The following is a 23,489-nucleotide window of genomic DNA, read 5'->3' as shown; positions in this document are numbered from 1 at the left end:
CTTCCACTCAAATAATAAACATGCAGAGAGACGAGCACTTCATGATGACAGCTACATTTCAGGTGAGGTTCAAACTTAGATCTGTACAGGAACCATTACTTGAACACAGATCAAATATTCTTTTTATGAACACTAAATTTGCATCTAACAATGAGCTGGTGAAATAAGCAAAGGTAGCACCAAAAAGTGCTAGCAAGGCATGCAGATTCTTTCTTCGCACTGAACAATTAAAAAGACCACAGTAAAATGCTAGAAGTCAAATTACTCTCAATACTGCTAGCCTATTTCAATGTTTTATTTTTATTTTTTTTTTACGCAACCATGTTTTTTATTCTCACAGCACAACCAAACACCTGTGACGGAAAGTGCACAAGTACCAACAAACTGGAATAATTTATTGCGCCATGGTTTCATACATACACATTGTCACAAAAGCTGGCAGTAATAAGTTGGACAATGTATCAATCCGTTTTTAGTAATGAAACACACCCTGCAGCATTCACAGTCCGCACACCTGTGCAAGCCCCAAAGCAAGCCCGCCAAGGAATCGGGAGTATCTGAAGTTTCCTTCCAACAAGGAGCACCAACAGAGCCACACTTGCACATACAAGAAATCACTCCACAGCAATGCCCACATATTGCAAGCACACACATGTGCGCACAATACACCATCGCACCACATGGAAACATCACACAAATGGCAGCCATTTTCAAGTTTTTCATTTCTCCAAGCAATCATGCAAGCATCCTCTGTCAGCACATTATGAATTTATTTTGCACACATTAGGCCGCAAGAAATAAAACAATCATTCAGGTTTCAATGCTGTTCTCAGCGTACAATGGCAGTCAGCAGATGCCCTCTCACCACTAGTCTTGTATATTTGGCTGCACAAGCTGTATAACCAAACAGTGTGAAATCTTGTCATATAACTAAATTACCTTTGGGAAGCAGCCATTGAAGACCTGACGATTTACTCTAAGTGCACTTGTCTCACTGGGTCTGCCAATTCATGGCTCACCCAAGTGCCTGTGGGGACAAACCTCTTTCATATAGACATGTTTATGCACATCAATTCGAAGACTGCTGCTTTTGACTGAAGCACTATTTTATATCCAGTCTGCACATCTGCTGCAGTTTCCACCGTGTCGCAGCTTTCACGAATGGGTAGAAAGCAATGGCAAGAATATGCATGAATAGCAACATATCTAACCGCATCTGCCCATACTGCAGAGCTTTGCAATGTCTTTGCATCTTGTTCCTATGCACTTAGAACAACAAACAGTACACAGTTTCACTGCCCATACCAATGGCATATATATTTTGGGTGAAACCACGACATTCTTGAAGTAGCAATGCAATGAGTGATAAGCGTGATGTTGTTACTACCTGAAGACCAATTTTTCAGCCAAGTTGTGCCAGAAAACATAACTTGCAGGAGTGATGAAAAACAGGCTGTTTGAGTCATAACCAATCCACCTACTATAGGCTCGCACATTTAAGACTATTTGCTAATCACACATGGGAATACAAAGCTTTACAATTATAACATATACAAGGCTCACATAAGGCACACAGGAAAAGCTTCAAAGCAAGGCAGCAAACCTGCAAGACATGGCTGCAACACCAGAATAATGTGAAGACATCAGCCTGTAACTGTTCTTGGCTCGTCCCAGGCATTTTATGAGAACATAACCTTCTTAAGAGCACCTAAAACTGATCTATGGTACATCATATGCAGGAGCTGCATGTCTTGCAATCCTCATAACGTAACCGAATACCATAAATTAAAAAAAAAGGACTAACGATTCACCAAACTTGAGCTATGCCGAACTACAATGGCAAACATCTTGAGGGGCTGATGTCTTAATGAGTTTGCCAGTGTCAAGCTCAGCACAAGCTTGTGCATGTAGTCGCGTATAGGGAAGAACATCCTCATGAAAATTTTCGTTTACTTGTGAATTGTTCGTGACACCACAGAACACCAAGCTTTGTGCACATGGACTAGACACCAGGAAGGCACAACACACAACACAGATGCGCATTCCCGTGGTCCCCTGGAAATTGTCAGGAGACGCCACATTCCGAGAATGGTCACTTCTCCCTGCAAAACTTGCTGCAAACGTGTCTTCACAGAGGATGCACAAGAAACTATGGTGCACTGCAGCAGTGCCAAAGTTCCCAGTTGCCAAGGTTGTCCCTAGCTGTAATTTCCAGCAGGGGATGCCAGGGGTTGAGTTACATAGATCCTCTACATATATAGGAAGCACTTGCACATGACAATAAGAACGATAGACACAATATATATACTAACTGCAATTTAACTGTGGGTATAAAAAACTGTATGGCACAGAATACTACTACAATGACCTACACTGAGCAAATCTCATTGAGCTGTGGCCATCGTATCAACACTTAATAAGCTTGATTGACTCATTTCGGGTACACTGTCTTGTTGAAGAAACTGACTATATGGCATACAGACCTAGGAAGCCAGAAGCAAGCACTGCAACACTTTATTCTGGCAGCATGATTTTGGACAAAGAAAAAGGCCATGCTGGAACTACAGACAACGGGTTCAATAGAAATGGCAGTAGTTGACAGTGTGTTTAAAGGCTCCTGAGTTGGGTAGAAGGGTTTGCACTGGGTGACGAGTTGGCTGGCTCACTGCAGTCCGCACTTGGTCAGCAACCGACAACTGTGACACTGATCCAGCACACTCCACACGTGTATGGACAGAAGGAAAGAAGGAAGACTGCTGCACAAGGTCAGCCATACAGGACGCTGCAATGAGTGTGCACCTGCAGAGCAACGTGGGCACGTAGCATGGTTACTTGGCTTTCTTGACGACTGTTCCACGTTGCCAGGCCAGGATGAGCCTTACGCCAAAGTAGAGTGAGAACATGTGGGCCTGGAAGGCCACGGTGAGGAAGGCATACCAGAGGACTGCCACAGGGTAACCCTGCCACAACTCAACACCTTCAACGGCATGACCATGCTGCACAAAGCCGTACATGTCGCGGAAGAAGTAGGCCGCCGCTCCGATCACGGGACACAGCCCCAGGAGGAACGTGCCGACAACGTACACCTTCATGTTGCTGGCACGATTGCGGCGTACAGCTGTGAGGCCCGGCACTGTGAAGACCAGGCTGGCCAGCCAGACCCACTCCCAAAGCAGGGGCTTCGGTATGTACAGCTCCTCCAGCTCAAGGATGAAGACGTCCAGCCGATCAAGCACGTCCTCGGCTAGCTTGGCGCACATGGCCAGAAACAGGAAGAAGTGCAGCAGCATTGCAGTCTTTAGCCTTGTCTTGTAAATGGCACTGCAAAATACAGGAAATGGTAGAATGGAATATTGCCACGTAAGTTCCTTTGAGAAAAATTGTCAGCAGCACTGTCAAGAGCATTTGTTGGTGACAAGACGACTCTATGAAAGCAAAATCCCATTCTCATAGGAGAGTGTACATCCAGATGCTCTCTGTTTGCTATGAAGCTTTTGTAATTTTTAGGTCTGTGCCAAACGCCCATCAGTACGAAAAACCTGGCAGCAAGGACGCGTTGGCACAATTCCTGACATATCTCTGTATATAGTGCCTTCACCTAATTGAACAATGAACAGTACGTAACATAAAACAGATTTATATAAATAAATGTTAGCATTCAGCTCTTTTTCATACTTCACTTTAGGATGCGCACTACATTGCTGCACCTACTGTCCCAAGTGTTGTACTTGTGCACCACTTGCAACATTTACAGCAACGTTCGAAGTAAACACATTAACCAGGCATATAGCTTTCCACCACCCCTTCGGTTATAGGCAAACAGGCATTAAGAGTGCGAACTCCAGAGTGCAGCCACATTTGCGGTGCTGTCATAAGTACAGATACGACGCTTGCACTTTATACTAAACATTGCAATTATTGCTGTTTTATCATAGGACGCTTTCATAAATGCTTTTCAATTAAGCTGATTTTTAGCGGTAAAGAAATAAGTATGCGGGGAAATCCTTTCACGTCACGAAGCGCGCATCCAATCACTGCGATAGACAACATCGCACATGAGGTGCTGAAGCGAAACCAAACTGCGATGTGGCCAAACTGGCGATGTGAATCCTTCTTGGCTAACGAGAAGGAATGTGAAACCAGGTTATCGACTATCTGACAATGGGCCATCGAGCGATAAACATCGTCAAATGCTTCGGTGTAATGTTTATCACCTAATTAGCGTAGTGCGGAACAGCGTTGAATGCCGAAACCACGTCTGCCACCACTAACATACTCGCACAAAGTAGTACATGTTCAGTACCCTCGTGACATTGAGGTAGGTATTCGATCTATCATTACTGACTATACGACCGCAGCACTGAAAACTATCTTCAGTGGAACATTCAGTTCGGCGCGCGCCGGCATCAGAAAAACCTTGACAGCTGTGAACTCATAGTGGTAAGTTTGATCGGTCGCGTGAAAACCCACAGATGTATAGTCGATAAAAGCAATATCCTTCGTCGCAATGGAATTCGAAGCAGCGTAATACAGCAGCTTCGGCCAGCTTTCTGCTACTAGGAAAACCTCTCCAACGTGATGCCACGTATTGCTTGCCGCGTAGCATAACGTGATCCCTGCACTTGCCAGCAGCTGCAGACGCCCAATATCGCTATATTCCTCTGAAATTACGCAATACACCGGGCCGTAAATGTTGTTATATCGCCCAATTCGCTTCGATGCCTTGTTGTACTAGAAGTTATTCTGGCCGTTCCTAATATTAGCAACGCTTGCTAAGGGTATTTGTTCGAAGACAATTGCTCGGCTGGACAACTAACCTGATCTGGTAGTGCGATGCCACTTTTTGTCGATGGTTGAAATCGCTGCCATCCGTGCCGCTAACGTGAGTGCCACCTCGAGATGCCATGCTTTTCGTTATTCGTCGTACAAAATTTGAGGAATCCTTGATCGAGGTCGGCTAGACGACATCGTCTCTTTGCCGGAAGCTCTGCAGCGCTTCCGGTAGAACGGTATAAAATAGCCATGTAAAATAGCAATAATTGTCTATCAAAATAATTACTGTTGTAATAATTCGCACAATAAAATTTTGTAGAAACTATTTATTGCGGTTATACTGTTTAATTTTATGTAACGCAACCTAGCTACGAAACTGTTCATGGTTGCTCTACGCAACGTCGGCCAAATCCACTTATGCCAGAAGAGAGCTTAGGGAGGGTGCCTTTTATTTCATCCTTTTGCGTTCTTCGGTTTGCGTGCATGTTTCATCCCGAATCGAACTATATCTACGAGTTTCGTGCCTCTCCCCTGTAGCCTCTTTTAGATCTGTGTCGACTGTTCGCCGTGACCGCTTCGAAAAGTGAAAATGACAGCTGATGAGGAAGAGGACATCCCAGGTAAGCTCGCTCCCGATGCTACATATGAGATGCTCGCGTCTCGAGCTCTCACATCGTGTTTCCACGCGCGTGTTTCGGCCACGATTGTTGTGTATCTCGCGCATTTGTGCGTATCGAAGGGTTCGTCTTTCTTTTCTCATTCGATCCGCCTCACCGAGGCAAGACGATCAGGGCGTGGAGCGTGCCTCTCCGGTGTACCGCTATGCGGAGATGACCACTCCTACGCACGTCGCAAACGGGTTCGCAACATCGGTCGCTATGCAGACCGAACCGCGACGGACACGCTCACGTCTTAGCGTTTCCGGGAAGAGCACACTTTTTTTTTTCGCGGTCGTGTGCGCGACGTTTCGAAGCGCGCTTCGCCGTAGGTCAGGGTGAGCGTAAAGTACGCGCAGCGCTAGTCAAGATTAATTACGGCGGGCGCTCTACAGAGGGGAGGGGCTGCATGCGGGCGGGAGGGAACGCGTCGCTACGGTGCTGCTTGAGCGATTTCCCTCGCGCGCGTCGCGGCTTGCCCGATATTCTTCCTTTTCGCGAGCGGAAGAGGGTCGCCGCCGTCGTTGCTAACTGGCAGCGGTGCGACTCCCTGCCGTCTTACAGAATACTTATTTTGGAATCGGGCCAAGGTTGCTCGATTGTGACAGCGGGGGTGTGGCCAATGCGCCTTTTATTTTTGCTTTCCCGTCTTTTTTTTTTTTTTTCTGCGCGGTATACAGCGCATCGTCGCAACGACGTCGCGTCGGTAACGCTCGCGCACGCGTAGCGGTGTTCGGAATGTGGTTGCGCGTGTCTCCGTAGTGGTGTACGCGGATCCCGTTCCGTTCGTCTTGTAGGGGCTTGCCTCGTGGTCATTTCTAATGTACGTGTATTGCGCGGCTCATTTGAAGCTATCGACACGCCTCGAATGATGCGATATTACATGGTGCCTCTTTTGATTAACAGCTTAATCTAGCGTTACTATAATAACTCCATTATGCAGGTTGTACTACTTATTATCATCTTTTTTGCTACATATGTGTGATAACTAAATAGAACTTAACGTCTTGCAAGTTTTTCGAAACAACTTCAATAAACCAATTAATCAATAAATCACAGCATGAGCGCTTGTGTGGTGTGTGTTTTCGTTTCTCACACCGTTCCCACAGCAAGATACAATACCAACTAGCCCATTAATGCATCCCTTTGCAATCAATCAAACCCTTTGCACTTCATTAACAGGGGATGATGAGAAGGGGTGAAAAAAAAAATGTGCGTGTGGCTAGCAGAAAAGGTCAGTAGAATTCATGCACAAAAACACCTGCAAAACTTTCTGCAACAATATGCATTCAGAGTTGGAAGTGGTACCACTACTGATGGTCCAGTGGATGTGAATTCAGCTGCAGGAACTTCCAGGCGTAGTAAAGTTTAAGGTGTGTGGGAAAAGATGTCATACCTTTATTAGCAATTGCCCTGCATTTGTTAAACTGTAAAGTGCAAGAATGTTATGAAGCTGATGCTTGTTTTAATCAGTTATTAATACCCTTAAATGCAGTGTGAGGGAGGAACTGGTAGTGCAGAAACTACCATTTCTGCTGGTATCGTAGTAGCATAGCATAGTAGAATAAAATGGTTAAATGCGAAGACAAAAATAAACCTTAAGAAGTGGCATTCAGACGCATGTAATATGGAATGCAGCATCATTAATAGGCCTGACAATGTTTCGAAATGTATCATATGTTGTGCACTGTTGTTCATCTTGAGAGGCTCATGTTCTTCTGGGATGAGAAATGTCACCTAAAATGTTGCACAAGTGTACACATGAAGTGCCTCTGCAACGAGGGCAGCACTGGGATCTTTTTGTTAGGTTGTCAGTAGCAGCAGCCCCTGCCCCCCCCCCCCCTCTCTTTTTGTAGAGTCGTCCCTGCTTTGCAACCTCGTTCACTGTACATGCAGTTAGTTCTTGTTGGTTTCCTAACTTCATAAATTAAGCTACGCTGTGCACTCCTGGCTAAATGAAAACACCATTACTTATAGACACTTGCTAGGGTGCTTTTTGAGTAAACTGAAAGTGTCAAACTTCCATTTTCTCATTGTCAAAGGCTCTGGGGCAGTATGCACCTTTGGGAAGACCCGGTTCGCTGGCAACATGCCCGGAATGTTTTGGGTGAAAAACGATCCCGTCATTCACGTGGCCTGCGGGGACGAGCACTCCGTCTTCATAACGGGTATGTCCAGCTGCATGGTATGCGATTCGTCTGGCAGTGACGTCTGTTTCTGATGGCTGATGCCATCGCAGCTGCTGCACTGAAAACGTGCACTCAACTGTGTGCAGCTTTGTTGCAACATTTCTTTAACTGTCCAATGTCCTTTCTTGTTTTTTGAACTAGTGTTGTCTTAGTCTGGCATGCTTTTGTACAATATGTATTGCTCTTAAAGGAGAACACAAATTTAACATTTGGCCATTCATTACAGCTCGATTAGATAAATACCTGAAGAATAATTTATTTTATTTGTAGATGTTTACAGAATTTGTCAGACATAGCATGTTTTTCTTATGACTTCGAAGAAATATTAAAAAGTTATGTTAGTTTGAATACTCATTCGATGCTTTAGAGTGTAGTATACATTTAAATCTCGATCTTTCTTTTCTTCATTTATATTTCTGGAACTATATGCTTGCCGAACTAAATGCGAACGATCGAAGTCTGCTAACAGAACTTCTTGTTAATATATATGACAGTGTACCATAATGCAACACTTCATTTTCATACATAATCTAATGTGTATGTACAGTGTTGCTCCGTATGCATGAGGTGTTGTATATACAAGGTGCAGGCATGTCATACATCGCCACCATGATATCACTGAAGCCTTTCTGTATCAGATAAACTAATGCTGCAGGTTGTTGGTGGTGAGGCTTGTATGTGAATGCTTTTGGTATGTTCTCCGAGGCCTGGATAGTGTAGTGGTCCTGATCCTGTTCAACTCCGGTCTGCCTTTTCTGTCTTGTTCTTCCATTCTTTATTGTAATCTCGAACGTTGCCATGCCACTGTTGTCACTGGTATTATACACTTGGCATGGCAAAGGATAAGAACATAAAATAATTGCAAAAGAATTGTTGCACTTTGCTGAGTGTGACATATGTCGATAAAAAACAAAAATTCTGTAAAATATAATAAATTCATTTGTGCATAAAATAAAACTCAATTCTTTGTGCATTCAGTGGTTGTGTGAAATAACTAATAGTGCATTTGACTCAACATACAGCTGAAATTGATAGACTTTTGGGTATGTATATGAATTGGTATGCAATCTCACAGCTCTGCAAAGTGGACGAAATTGTCTGATCAGTGAAACGTCTGTTGATGTTGAAAAACGTACATGACAAAAGCATCACTCTGGAGCGTGTAGTGCTGTAGTGTCTTGGTGACCTGAGGAAGACATAACCCCCTTGTTCAAGGCACCGTCTTATTGTGACTGCTTTTTCGTATAGTGAATACCCTATTTTTATCTCTTTTCATCCTCACTTAGCCTTTAAGGGTCAGTGTTGGGTATTACATATAAGAGAGCATGAGCTACAATCTTGTGAGGTAACCAAGGCGATAAACAAGAGTGCCCAATAGATGATGATGATGTTCAGATGAAGATGTTCAGGTGTAGCGCTTGAAATAGACAGTCATTGATCAGTATTGACAAATGATGATTCAGTGCAATTTTGAAAATAAGAACAATACAACTTGAGAACAGCTGAGTACAAAAGATAACAGAATTCATTGGGACGAAGGTATCAATGTTAGTTTACACAAAAAGTGTGCAGTTTGATAATGCCTTGAAATTTAAGAATTGCATTAAGTGATCATTTGCATCACAGGGAGCATACCTGTCAACTCGCATAATGCTTCTTTGAAATATTTGCAGGTGCCTATGTTCCTTAATTATTTTGCATTCAGATGCCATGTTACTGAGTTAAAGCATTGATTTTATTTATTTATTTATTTATTTATTTATTTATTCAATACTGCCGGTGGCCTTTTGGCAGCCAAGGCAGGAGTGGTACAGGAAGAAATATGATAACACATATAATGGTAAAAAAAATTGTTGGAACATAGAAGCAGCACAAGCACCGAGGGTATTAACGAAACAAAAGCAAACAAAAAGGGCGCTAAATCACCGCACCTATCGGGAACGAACAGAAGTGGGTAAACGATGACAGCAAAAAAATTCCCTCTCTCCCCCTTTTTCTTTCCTCCTTTTATTTTCCACACTATTTTTCCTTCTCGTTTCATATCAAACGATGAACAAAGAACCTTGCTAAACAATATTAGACACCGCTGATAAAAGAGATATGGGTGATGTCATTTGTGTTGCCTCACGTGGCAATGAATTCCATTTCGATATCATTCGTGCAAAGAAAGAATAGAGGTAGTTGTTGGTTCTTATTTGGGGCATTAACAACATATTCTCATGTTTTCCTCGAGTCTGTTCGGTGGTGTTAAACGGCATATATAAAGGAAAGTCTAGTTTTGTTCGGCTGGCGACAATACTGAAGAGAATCTATAGTCCGTGAAGTTTGCGGGGCAATTCAAGTAGGGGCAGTCCGGATTCCATGCGCAAGTGGGTCATGGGTACATTTCTTCCATAGGCATTGTAGATTTTGCTCGAGAAAAGTACTGACATGAGCTTGTTGTTTAGTGTGGCAGAGGTTCAACTGGCTACTTATTGTTTTTGGCCTTGAATAAACTTACCAGCTGCGAAGTTTTCAAAATGTGGCCACTGCTGCTCTTTCTCATGGGCTATATATATATTTTTTTTTCAGCGGGAGGCCGTGTATTCAGCTTTGGCAGCAACGAGTATGGCCAGCTTGGGCATGGCCACAAAAACACAGTTGTGCGGCCCAAGTGCGTGAAAGGTACTTTTGAGACACAGGCATTTTATATGCATTTCTAGAAGATGAGGTGCAGGTGGCCATGTTTTCACGTACATAGTTCCTGATTGAGAAATCTTGTTTGACTTGAGGAGCTGATCAATTTACGTATTTCCTGTGAATATGCCACATTAATATATTGTACCAAGTTTATTCTTTAATCGATTTAAAAAAAAATAAGTGTATGGAGCATATAGCTTAGTTCGGCCTGTTTAGATGAGTTACCTGAAGAGGTGGGCATATACACAATAGACTGCCCTGTCCAGGTTGCTAATTAAAAAGATTCACTATTTATTTGTTATTTACTTTAGAGCATATGTTGCAAATGCAACATTGGAGCTGTACAGAAGTCATGCCTGCTCAACAGAAATTATAAGATCAGCACCATTTTCGAGATATCTGTTATTATCCTGAACTGCTTGAAGGAGGCCTTTGAAAAGCTGTTAACTGGAATGCCAATGTAATTTCATAGTGAATATTAAGGATAGGTATCCCAAAAATGGTGGTAGTCTTGTAGCGGACACGGCTTCGCAGTTGATTAGTGAATCTTTTTAATTAGCTGCATGAACATTACGATTTCTCATGCAGGTAATTTACACCTCTTGCAAAAAGACACCTGGGAAGGCAAAACAGAGCTATCTGTCACAGACAATTAAAAAAATAAAGTATTTGAGATAGAAATAGAAAAACAAGTACATAGCATGTATGCATGGCTTTGCTCCATTGCTATCTTCAAAATGGATACTGTATAGTATTGTGTAAATAATTGAGGTAGCTATTATTGGCTTTTCCAGCTAAACAGCAACCTTGTTTGTGCTTAAACTTCATTTGCAGGTGGCATTTTGCAGTGCATTCATTTTATACCATGTTTAAATGCGTGACTTGCTTGTTTTAGTACAAATAAATTATAACTGTGCACCATGTGTTGCATCGCTACTGCTGCTGCTGTCAAGCAGAATCATTTTCTGTTGCTATGGTAAAAATTGTAGCGAAGGTACTCCGCTTTGAAATTTTATTTTTCAGCATTGAAAGACCAACGGGCGGTTCTTCTAGCATGTGGACGGGCTCACACACTGGTTGCTACAGGTGAGAACACGCATGTAGGTTTAGTACTAAGTGCAGTACCATATTTTCCTTAATTTTAGCATTCAGCCTATCCAAGTTAGAACCATGCCCCCTTTCTTTATTATCAGGACGAAAGAGCTCAAAAATGTATATGGGTGGTATATCTTGCCTTCAGTCTAAGCACTTCTCTACTTTGGTCATCATGGACATTCAATAAATAAGGCTCTTAGGTTCAAGTGACTGTTGCATAAGTGAATTCGTCTCCATGAAGCCTTGGTTGCATAGACATTATTCATACCATAGGTCAATATTGAAGGTTGGCTTTTGCAATTAATAGCATTATTTTTGGTGGATGTGTTATTTCAGAAAAGTTTGTCCTTGTCAAACTTTTCTGTCATTAAAAGTGTGTCATAGACATTTAATTGTAGTGCTTTACTGATCTGGTTCATTTTGATATGTCATTGGCTCATCATGGTGGCTTAGTAGCTTCTGCATTCTACTGCTAGGCATGACTTCCGCATTGTAATGGTGGTGGTACCATGAAAAAATGCTTGTGCACTAAGATTCTGTTGCACTTTAAAGCCCCACAAGTGGTCTAATTAATCCACAACCCCGCTTCCTTATGGCGGCACTCGTAGCTGTACTGTGGCTTTAGGACATCGAAATCCATTATTTATCAGATATTCTTCACAATCAAGGCACACACATTTTACTGTTTACCTGTTCATGTGTGTAATGTACATGTATATGCTTTTTAGCATTGTGATATATAGTAGTGTCTCAACATGGTCTTATCAAAAGTGTTATGTCCCTTTTTTATATTGCTTTCAGCCATAACCTGCCGGTGTTGTTTTTGTGATTGAGGTGTTTTTCGTTCTCAAATAACCCCGGGCAACTTGATTTGCGGCTCAAAAGCTTATGCTCCACTGCTTCCTCCTCCCTGCCCCCGGTTATTAGTGCTGCGCTTATCTTCAACTTAATATCACACAATTTCATGTTGCAAGTAATAGAGGTCAAATTTGCCGGCAATAGATATGCAGAATTCACAAGTGCACTCCTACATACCTCTTGCCTGACCCAACCAATACGGCGGGGCGCAGGCTAGAATAGAAAAAAAAAGACTGCACCACCATGCCTGCTGTTCACAGTTCCTTGCACCATCAGAGCTTTCAAAATCAAAATGCACTTCTCACAGTCAATGTGGCTGCCAGCGGAAGCTCAGCCATATTGTTTAGGGCAAGTCAGACCTGTCGGAAAGCCTGTTTGTCAAATTTCACATATTGCCTAGGTGTTTGTTGATAAGTGCAAAAGCAGCATTTGTTCTTGAAAACTTAACACGTGTGTGCCTCTCCGCCCTTCCTCTTGTGTCAGATGATCACAAAGTTTATGGCTTTGGTGTCAACACTGAACACCAGTTGGGCCTCAACTCTCAAGAGTTTCAACATGCGGAGCCTGCACTAATAACCGCACTCAGCGGGCTTCAGATCAAGCAGCTGGCTGCTGGGGCCGAGCACTCCGTGGCACTTACAGGTATGTGAGGGAGCATCATTTTTTGTTGTGAGAATGTCGGTCAGCATACTGAATTTTGTGTTGCTCAGGGAGTCAAGTAAAAGAACACTGATTCCTGATATGCTGCTGGCTTGTTCACATTTGAAAAAGTGCTGGCTCATATTTTTGAAGTTGTGTCAGCTCTACTGCACTTTGGTTCACATGTAGCGAAGGTTGGGAAACAGTTATATTTGAATGTGATAATAATGTTGGTTTTAAAGTACCAGACCTTGCGCCATCGACGTTATTGAGACGTGATGACGTAGAAGAACATTTGCTGACATCGTGTAGGAATAAGGCTAGGTACAGTTAAGCCTCGATATAACGAACTTAGATATAACGAAATTCATAATATAATGAAGTGTCTAAAATTTCATAACCTCATGCCCATAGAAAACCACGTATTTAGAACCTCAATTTAACGAAGTGCGACTCTATGTGACTTCATTAGAACGAAATTTCGCATCAGCCATGAGAGAATGCCGAGACAATACAATGGAAACTTTCGTCTCACAAGTTCACAAGTCATGTCCACTTGGAACGAATTCGGAAGATGACACCACTTTCAAGATATGCATCTCTAATGTATGCGATGAAATGCATTGGTGTCCCAGTTATAACTGAGCTTCGATGCATAAAAATATGTTTTGTTAACAAAGTAGATGAAACAACAGTGCATTTTTGCCGCAATTTTGACAGTGCTTATCTCTAAATTGGTGCTAGTTTCAAAATTTGTTCCAAGTGGATGTGCCTTGTAAAACCACTCGCTTCAGTTCGTAAATGGCAATATGTATGCTAAAGCAGTTAGTCAAAAGTTCATTAGCAAGTGTTTGTTTATTAGTCAATAGTGCATTTTCATTTCTTCTGCGAGTAATGTCTACCTGTTGTTTAAGTAATCCAGCTTACTGCGTAGATTCTTGCTTTTTGCCACGAGTGATATTAAAAAATTCTGTTTACATTATATAATAGACTAGAAGGCTGGCAAAACAAAGTGACAGCTTTATTTTGTCAGGGTGCCCTGAAAGATATGGCCCATCTCAGAACATAAGACATAGGCATCAGACTGTGGCTTATTGTTCTTTTTTGTTGTTGCTGCCAATTACATATGCTTCTCTATCTTCATAATAGACCACAGGAAGTGTGAAAGATTCCCGGATGAAACATGAGCATTTTTGAGGTTGGAATTGGTAGTTGGTGGCATCCTCCGTAGCTAGTTCTGCAGCAGTTTTCCGGAACCTCTTTATTGATAGTATCACCTTTAGTTTTTCCATGAGTGGGAAGAATTGGGGGAAGTGAAAGGCTGAATGTTTAATGAAATCTGTGTGCAGTCAACAGACACTAAAGCCAAGGAAAACATAGGGAAAATTAACTGTATTTTCTCTCAAACCATAGTATTAATTGAGAGAAGTTTTTTAAATTTGAGATCAACTTTAGATTGGGGGTTGACCAAGGAAAAAGGAAATGAAAGTGGTAGGAGAGAGAAATTGTTGCCAGTGGGAGCTGAACCCGCAGCCTGTGTGTGCAGCATGCAGTGATCTTCTGATTGAGCTACGGCGGTGACTGTCCGTCTACACACTTGGACGGGCATTTGTGTGCATGTACTAAACCTAGCACTCGGAGTTTTCAGCCAGCACCACGCCGCCCCACCCCACAGCAAAAAGGATGTGGAGCATTCCTTGTTGCTTGTTAAGTTCATATGGTTCTATTATATGATCCTATAGTTTGCTGACAGTGTGCAGAGTAAGCAGTTCATTGCCAAAATTCATTGCAGACAAGGGAACGGCTTACGTCTGGGGTGGTGGCAAAGAGGGCCAGCTAGGCCTTGGGACCAAGACCACAGTCCCCTCGCCTCTGGAGCTCAAAGTGGACATCAGGATAATGTGCATTTCTACCGGCTATTACCACACAGCCATTGTTTCAGGTGAGCGTCTGCAGCCCGCAGTAGCTTGTAGCATCATTAAGCTCATGAAGTCGATGGAATAATCTACAAGACAGCACTCGTGTTTTTTTTTTTACTCTATGTGCAATGCTCACTAGTTTCACGTGCAAGCTTTCATTGCTGGCAGCACAGTTTACACAGCCTGTTTACAAAGCCATGTTATTAGGTGTTGCTCGCAATATAACCTAAATGTCATGTTTTTTGTTCATTAGTTCCGACTGAAGCTAGAGAAGTGTTTTTGTGAAATGTTAATGTTCCAAGTCAGTTGAACTTCGTCTGCATGCATGTTAGTGCGCACATTCTTGCTAACGGACTGCAGGTAGTTGAAAGGCAAGGCCCTTGACAAAAACGAAAGTTCCTGGATGCCAAAGAGTTTGTTTGAAGCACTACTTCTAGCTAAGCATAGCAGTTGCAAGTACAACAGAAAGGCATCAGAAAATTTTAAAACGCACTGATATGAAATCAGCTCCAAAATATCATTTCACTGCAGAAAGTGCAGACTTAGTGACATGAGTGTTAAAAGTACCGCCTGCTATCAGGGCTTATCACTAATAACAATGCTTGTACACCACTTACACATTATTGGTGATTCGTAGACACTACAGTAATGGTAACATGAAAGTGTGTGCAGCTAGCATCACCTGGCTTTCGCACTGTGTGCATGCATGTGTGTTTGCATAATCTGCCACCAGTGCTAGTGGTGATCACAGTATAGTAACTGCAAACATTGACAACAACGTACTTGATTGCTGCAAGGCGCAACTGTAAAATTGCATATTTCTAGAATATTCATTATGTCATCCAGCCTTGTTTTATAGAAGCATTTAAAGTTACACTTTGTCATGATTAATTACCCATTGACGAGAAGGATTTTGGGACCTTTGGCAGAGGCATGAGCAAGTCATAAGTTGTTGTCACCTTTTGACAGTTGATGGCATTTTGTACACGTTCGGAGAGAGAGACGGAGGAAAGCTTGGATTACCAAAAACCCTATGCTGCAAGCGCTACAACAAACCGACAGAGGTCTCTACAATCCCAGGAAAAATAGTCTCCGTCTCTTGTGGCGGGACTCACACAATGGCGCTCACAGGTAGGCATCAACATGTTTTGTATCCCATTTTCTGTTTTCTGTATGAGGGCAAATCAGAAAGTCTTTGCCCCTATATATTATTAGCCAAAATAAGGTACATACAGGTAATGACAAGTACACATACTATTCTGCGTACCTTGCGCTCTTTTTCTACATAGTCCCCAAACCGGTTCAGACATTTGTCCCATCCCAGCACTAAATTTGAGGTGCCCCTGTGCCATGCTGTCGCCAGTCAGCGCAGCACTCAGCCTCCCCAAACGCTCATTGTTCTGCAAGTCTTCACGGCCTTTTAAAAACTCACAACACCACTACCTCGCACTTCTCAAAGCGAAACACCTTTCCCCATACATGGGCTGATTTTCCCTGTGGATTTCAATGGGCGTTCATCCCTTGCTCCATAGAAAACGAATCACACTTCAAAAATTCTAAAAAGGTTTTAGTGTTTCTAAAATACTATGCACAGATAAACTTCAATCCATTATCCATATAGATCAAAAGCATAATCTATGCTGTGTGCCTTTTTAGTGCTGTTACTGCATCATCTGTGTACTTCCGTAGTGCTGTTCACAATTTAGTTTTACAGTGAAACCTTGTTAAACCGTAGTTGGCCAGAGCTTGGAAAAAGTATGTGCTAAATGGTAGTGCTGCTTAGCTGAAATAGCATGAGATCGCCCACGTAACAGTCAAAAACGTAAGTACGAGAGAGTGCAATGAAAGGGCAGAAAACATGCAATATTTATTCACTTTGCGCAACAAAAGTCTGTTACTTTCGTTTGATGCTGCGGCGGGCTAGCAGTGATGACGGCAGCCTCAAACTCACTTAAGCGACGAGCCAGCTTTTCTGCCAGCCCCCTCTTCTCGACAAACACCCGCATGAGGCTTATGTAACATCTAGCATCTGTCACTGTCAGGCCTGAATCACCCGTACTTTCACTTTCCGTGTCGTCCTCATCACCGTTGTTAGGCGACTCTTCGGCAATAACAAAGGCAACGATGGCGAGAAGTCTAACCTCGAAGAGTCGAACCTCGTAGCTGGCGTATTTTCATGCTCGCAGCAGCACCACTGAGCAACTTCTCCTTTGTGTTCCAAATGCCACACGCCGTAGTCAACGGTAGATCCCTCTCACGTGCCAGCATCGACTTCGTGCCACGTTTAATAGCATGAATGATGTCAAATTTTTCTTCTATGCTGAGCACCCGGTTTTTGTCCTTGCTTGCACGATGCCACAATGACTCTGACGTGGCGCCGAAATAATGTTGTTGTGGCTTCACTCTTCCAAGCGCCCATTGCATTTGCACTTGGAGGCCGTTCCAGCCTCTGAGGCTGGTTGTTCTGCCAGGCTGCCGTGCCGCCGTGATTTCATGACAAAAAGTGGGAACACTATGTGTTAACCAATGCGTATGCAATAAGCTGGTATTGTTTATGCGGATACAAAATGCATTATGTTTAATAGCCACTGAGTGAGAGATTTGACTTTACTACTTTAAATACAAAACTACTGTCGATGTGGGTGCAGTTTAATGAGGTTTTACTGTAGTACTTTACATAAACATTCTGTGAAATTCTGTTATACTGTAGTCACATGTGCACTTTCAAGGACCATTGAAATCTGGGATCATATAAAAATATCTGCGAGCCCCAATGGCTCCCTTTCACGAGCTTGCCCGAAGAAGCACACCGATCATAAAGGGGCCATGAAAAAATATTTTCTCACTGTTAAAGAATGTCGTCTCGCGAATGCTGCAAAAATTTTTTATATCCTTCACTTATAAGTGAAGTTATCACACCGATGCCCTGCTTTGTCTCTTTTCGTTTCCGCTAGCATGTGGAAGCAGCACAGCGGAAAAGCCAAGAGGGCAAAGCCCCGCCAAGAAGTTTATTGTCGCAGCGCTCCGTGGCAGACACTGTAGACTATGCTACGCAGCACGCCCCTGCTATATTGGAGGCCACGCGCAGCAGATGCAGCTACATGCAATTTTTGAGTGTATACCGGCAGTCCAAAGATGAAATTATTGTTGTTGTTTTTTTTGAGAGCGTAGATGTACCGTGTTTACTTGCATGATCATCGCACTCGCGTAATGATCACACCCTTGAATTTTGTCGTCAAAATTCAATTTCTTTTCTTTCCCGCATAATGATCACACCCCGAAATTGCCGCTGCGATATGTTGTGTGCCAAGGCTAGCTAATGATGATCGTGCTTACCATCTGTTGAATGCTGTCGAATGCTACGCGAGCAACTCTTCAAGACATACCATACGGTCTGCACTCGCCAAACAGATTCTTAAGCAGATGCCCCATTTCATTCCTTTCAACACTTTTTGCACTTCCATGAAAAGAAAAAGATCTACAATCAAAGTTGCCTTGGCTTTAGTATTTGTAGGCTTTATAATGGTTGTGGTCAACAACAACAAGAAAGGTGCCTTTCGATGCCTCTAGTCTGCACTCGTGGGCATACAACAAATTGCAAGCGGAAACGATAGTAGCCACGTTTACATTGATACGTTAGAAGTGTACCCTATTCATATGGCGGTGCTTGTAACACAGCTAAGATATTCGCTCACCCTTAGCGGAAACGTGCCGTATTAGGATAGTAGAAGTGAAGGATAGTAATGAAGACGAATGCCGCAGTTTTCAAAGCATGCCCATCATATGTTTCTATGTCACTGGCAGCTAAACACACTCATTTCTGTTTCAGTTCCCTCAAAGTGGACATGGCTATGTTATTGCCTCAAACTTGCCTATATTAACAATACTATTATTCATTACTGATACGGAACAAACTGTTTCAGTGTACATAATGTTCTCACAAGAAGAAAAGAATCATATTCAGCGCGTTCGGCATGCTCTACCGGCCGCCATTTTTATTTTAGTGTCCCGCACTGTTACAATGGCAGCCACGTGTTTGTTGACCTGTTGTCATCCTGTAGCAAATGCGGGATGAAAAAAAAATTTTTTTCTTTTTGCGGAAAATTTAACCCGCGTAATGATCGCACCTCTAAATTTCCATCAATTTTTTTTACAAGAAAGTGCGATCATTATGCGAGTAAATATGGTATATATGTTTCATTTGTATAATTAAACATTAGCAATTATGTATTACTGAGAATGCTGTCGCGATCAAGAATCCAGCCAATAGTTTTCTAGCTGCTTGTGATGCTGCTGCGTGATGACATGGCAGAAACAAGGGCAAGCAATCTTCGCTGTTTTTGACACAAGATTGTAATTACCCTGCTGTATGTAGCGCAGTAATATCTGGCTAACATGTTCATCGCAGCCTCTACGACAGATTAGCATCATTTTCTTACTATTTTCAAAAAGTGTTTCAGGGCCCCTTTAATGACCTTTCGTTTTGATAGGTCATTGAAAGCAAGCATGTGAAGCAGGTATTTCTTAGGCAGCATTATAGGCTCTCTTTTTCATAGCACTGCATACTTTGTTCTTTGCTTCTAGCTGAGGGCAAAGTGTACGCCTTTGGTGATGGTCGGAATGGCCAGCTCGGGCTGGGGAACAAGACACTGCAAAGCAACAAGCCACAGCTGATCCCCTTTGTCGAAGGCATCAAGATTGCAAAGGTGGTCTGCGGAGAGAGCCACACCGCTTTTCTCTCAGGTGAGCTTGTATTTCGTCACTAAGGTCTTCATTGATGGTATCAGGGGCGAGGACATACTGTGGTGCTGCCTGCCGTCAGTATCTGAATGACGTACAAAGTTGAATCCTGTGCCGTAGTGTCTGCTTCAGCACCATCGCACGCTTCATTTTTCTTCTTACTGCTGCAGAATATTAGTTGGTTGTAGTAGTTCTACACAACAGCACTTGTTCTTTGTTTTGATTTTAAACTTTTGTAACGCTCTATCTGAATACACAGTGTTTCTCCATGCTGACCTAGGTCAGGTGTTGCTCTACATACTGTCGCAAAAGCAGAACGCACAGTAGCTTCTACAGAAGCTCCATGGTTGTCTGACAAATTTCAAGGTCTGCACATGCATGTACAAAACAAGTTCTATTTGCAAGAGTGATGCTGTTAAGTACGCGAAGTGAAATATATGCAACTAATGCAGTCACTCATGCGCGTGGCAAAGCATCTTGTCTCGTAAATCGGCTATTGGCTTGAACATGTGAAGAGATCTTGCTGCAGATGTTCGCAATTTATTGGTACATATTATTTTATTTATTTGATGTAACTTGATGCTGCAAGTATTCTCATCACTTAACTTACCAGCAGTATTGTTGGTCGATAAATCTCTGTAACAACGTAAGTTTTATTACCTGTGTAATGTAGAGCCTTCAGGATCAGTGCATGCCTTTATTAGCTTACATAGGATGCGTATTCATATGGGCCCCAGTGCACAATAACAAAAGTCAATATCTTGTTATATTTACCTGTTTTTTGTATACAAAATTCCCTTAAAGAACAGAAGAAGAAAAGAAGTGTGTAACTACGAAGGGAGATAGGAAGTGGTCATGGGTTTTTGTACTGCAAAATTTACGTTATTTTATTTTGTTTGTATCGTGTAGTAGTCAATGCCATCTTTATTTGCACTGCTGACGAACAAATATGAAGATAATAGAACACATCAAGCACTTTGTTTTTTTTTTTCACTACGGCAAACGTTATCACCCTCTGTAACCCAGCCACACCTTGAATGTGACAACCTCTGACAAGTTACTTTACTAATAAAATTCTGAGGAGTGATCTCTAAGCCATTAAGGTTGTTAGAAAATTCTTTGACCAGTTTACTCTTGCATGGACCAAGTCTTGTTGCTGCTTTCAAAACAAACAATCCGGCCAAAACAAGAACAATTTGCAGCCTTGGCTAGATATATTCTGCAACAAGCATATTAAAAAGCATTTAAAAGGCCCCAAGCAAGTTTTTTTTTCTGTTCTTATATGACAGTCAGTACTATTCAATGACAGGGTGCAACGTTTATGACCAATCAAAATAAATATCCTAAATTGCGGATCAAATCGGCACGAGAGCGCTCGCCACAGCAGAGTGATGTCGCATGACCCACTTTTAATGCAAAAGCGATTGCAGTGTTGGTGGTCCGAGTGCTCAGTAGCACACGTTTCTTAGCACGGTTTCAAGCCCGTGTTGGTAGGGGCCAACAATCTGGCAACAATTACCCTAGCTAAATAAAGAAAATAAATGTCCTTATTTTACAAGTGGCCTAAAAGAGCTTGTTTATGCGTTGCTGCACGTGCAAATACCAATACACTACAATAAAGCCCTTATTCCGCATCTGATCAAGAAAAGCTTGTCAACACATTTCTGCACATATGTGAACTGCATGCGACCTGCATTTCGACCCTTTAACACGTTGCAGCTAAAGATAGATGAATGTACCAAATACCCATCCCCTGTCAACATGAACAGAGATAGACCGTGCTGCGACAGTCGAATGATCACAGGTTTTTTCATTGCATTCATTGTACGGCACTTTGGTAACTTGGTCGCCACCCCTGTCAGCGTAGACAGCAACAATGGACCTGGCATCCTTTCAAGCTGCTTGTTAATCCAGGGTGACAAAAATTTGTAGCAATAACATGACCAGGGTGCTTGAGACCGAGCCACTATTTGCAGAAATGCTGGACGCATGGGACACGCACCATAAATATGCGAATGCTGCGTTGACACTTTACTGGCTTCGCTTGACTTGCTCCACGGCTTGGGCATGATCAGTAGCATTCTGCCCTACTTTTGGTTTCGAGGAGGTGCTGACAACGTATCAAAACAAAAACATTGCCCTTTATGCCCATCTCTGTGGCCGAACTTATATGCTGTCATGCAGATGAAGTCCAAAATATCAAGTTGTGTGTTGGAAGGCATCCGAAATAATTGCTGTCCTTATACATTATGCTATGAGAAAAGTGACGAGGCTGAGACATCTGAATAATCAAGCATGTCCGAGGTATCGGTGTCTGAATTGTGTACACAGACTTAGGCACACGTTGAAGAACACTAGCTGGTTGAAATTATTTTGGAGCCCCCGAAAACATTGCTCATAGCCCGTGTGCTGCTTTGGGGCAATAAACCTCATATAAAATTTAATATACTTTGCTGGAAGTATTTTCAGTTTTGTTCACGTTTTCTTACCTAAAAAAATAGAGAACAATATGTTATTGTTTTTTTGTTTTCTGACAACGGATATTTAAAAGATACATAACATTTGCCAGTCAACTACTGACATTTTGTTGCATCTTATTTGTCATTTCGAGTTGTTACACATGCGAGACTGTCAAATTTTTTATGTGTTCCTAAAAGGCAAAATAGTAGTAAAAGGCCCACGTCTTCTGGTGAGTGCTTGTTGCTTGCTGTCTTGCCTGTCAGCTCCCCAGAGAGACTGATGGCCAACTTCAGCAACAAAAGACTGCTGAAGCACACAAAACAGGTGTTTGCAGCGTCTACATAGAAACCGAACAATCGTATATGGAAATCACAAACTTTGGCATGTACAAACGAGTGATTAAATTTACATATGTTGCGTCAGCTTTACTGACACCAGCGTCAGTTGCATGTCCTAGTCCTAACCGACGCCAAACCATGCGACTGGCTGCCTGAGGCACTTTGCGTGTACTCGCAGGCTTCTTTCACACGTGGAAGACACTTTTATGTAGCACGTATTGAGCAACAGAAAGCTGTATCGGGAGTTTTTCATGTTGCTCTACAATTTTCTCATTGACACTTTTCATCTGATTATAATATTTGAGAGGCTGATTCATTAAGACTAATTATCTAATTAGGCAGAATGAAAAAAAATTTAGTATGTCCAAGCAATGGCCAACAACATTACCTTGGTTCTGCCCAGCCACGTGGCATTTGCATATTTTTAAACTCTGGCTAAAGTCAGCTGGGACACCCTGTATATAAACACACACACATTCGAAGGAAACCATCTCAGTTCAGCACATTTCTGTACTAACAGATCATATTTATATTCATACCCACATATGCTTTCAAGTACCTCTTGCTTTCTTTTTCCTTTCAGACAAGAGGCAGCTTCTGACATGTGGAGACGCTCGCCACGGGAAGTTAGCACTGGTAACCAATGATGTCTCCGCGAACCAGTTTACTCCCGCCTTGGTCGAGGAGCTGCTTTCATACCAAGTCCAGCAGGTGACTGGAAAATGTTTTCGCGCATTGTTTTATACCGGGTATACCGGTACTCAGTCATTTCAAGGGGGGGCGGGGGGTGAAGGTAGTGGGGGGCACATATTTGGTGTGCTCATGTCCTGACCAGCTCCTCATGTGGCAGTGACTGGGGCTTTTCATTCTTTCTGAAAATTTTATTCAGAACTTAACATAGACCTCACATGATATATGATTGGTTGATTGCCATGCTCTAATTCTTTTTATTTGTAATTGTCTGTGTGGCAGGTTTGACTTGACGCAGTGTGCTTGGGTGCAGCATTTGTAGCAAGTCTGCTCACACTTGCTTACAGTATTTCAAGTAGTAGTAGTAGTTGCAGTAGCAGTAACAGCAGCAGTAAGCTTTAATAGCAGCTCATATTCATTAGCCCACTGGCAGTTCAAGTTTGAGTAAGTTCA

The 23,489-nt window shown here is 42.5% G+C and overlaps 2 protein-coding genes across 2 annotated transcripts in view; one reads left to right on the top strand and one right to left on the bottom strand.

Moving 5' to 3' along the window:
• Positions 1–374: 374 nt before the first annotated feature.
• On the bottom strand, positions 375–5,000 carry jagn (jagunal). The gene is made up of 2 exons (XM_050170208.3): positions 4,818–5,000; positions 375–3,321 (listed from the first exon to the last, which is right to left on the bottom strand). Exons 1-2 carry the CDS (start codon positions 4,904–4,906, stop codon positions 2,829–2,831), a joined length of 582 nt encoding a protein of 193 aa, XP_050026165.1. The 5' UTR covers positions 4,907–5,000; the 3' UTR covers positions 375–2,828.
• Positions 5,001–5,181: 181 nt separating this feature from the next.
• The window catches only part of LOC126521484 (X-linked retinitis pigmentosa GTPase regulator-like), a 42,172-nt gene continuing 23,864 nt past the window's right edge, over positions 5,182–23,489 (top strand). Inside the window, exons 1-9 of the mRNA XM_050170198.3 lie at positions 5,182–5,393; positions 7,472–7,597; positions 10,190–10,282; positions 11,321–11,383; positions 12,734–12,892; positions 14,682–14,831; positions 15,778–15,939; positions 19,393–19,551; positions 22,930–23,057. Of these exons, the coding sequence (XP_050026155.1) occupies positions 5,363–5,393; positions 7,472–7,597; positions 10,190–10,282; positions 11,321–11,383; positions 12,734–12,892; positions 14,682–14,831; positions 15,778–15,939; positions 19,393–19,551; positions 22,930–23,057 (1,071 nt within the window). The 5' untranslated portion in view covers positions 5,182–5,362. The remainder of the gene's footprint in view (positions 5,394–7,471; positions 7,598–10,189; positions 10,283–11,320; positions 11,384–12,733; positions 12,893–14,681; positions 14,832–15,777; positions 15,940–19,392; positions 19,552–22,929; positions 23,058–23,489) is intronic.

Source organism: Dermacentor andersoni, chromosome 6 (genome assembly GCF_023375885.2).
Source record: "Dermacentor andersoni chromosome 6, qqDerAnde1_hic_scaffold, whole genome shotgun sequence".
Lineage (NCBI taxonomy): Eukaryota > Metazoa > Arthropoda > Arachnida > Ixodida > Ixodidae > Dermacentor > Dermacentor andersoni.
The sequence above is the reverse complement of the archived record's forward strand: the minus strand, read 5'-3'. Positions and strand labels throughout refer to the sequence as shown.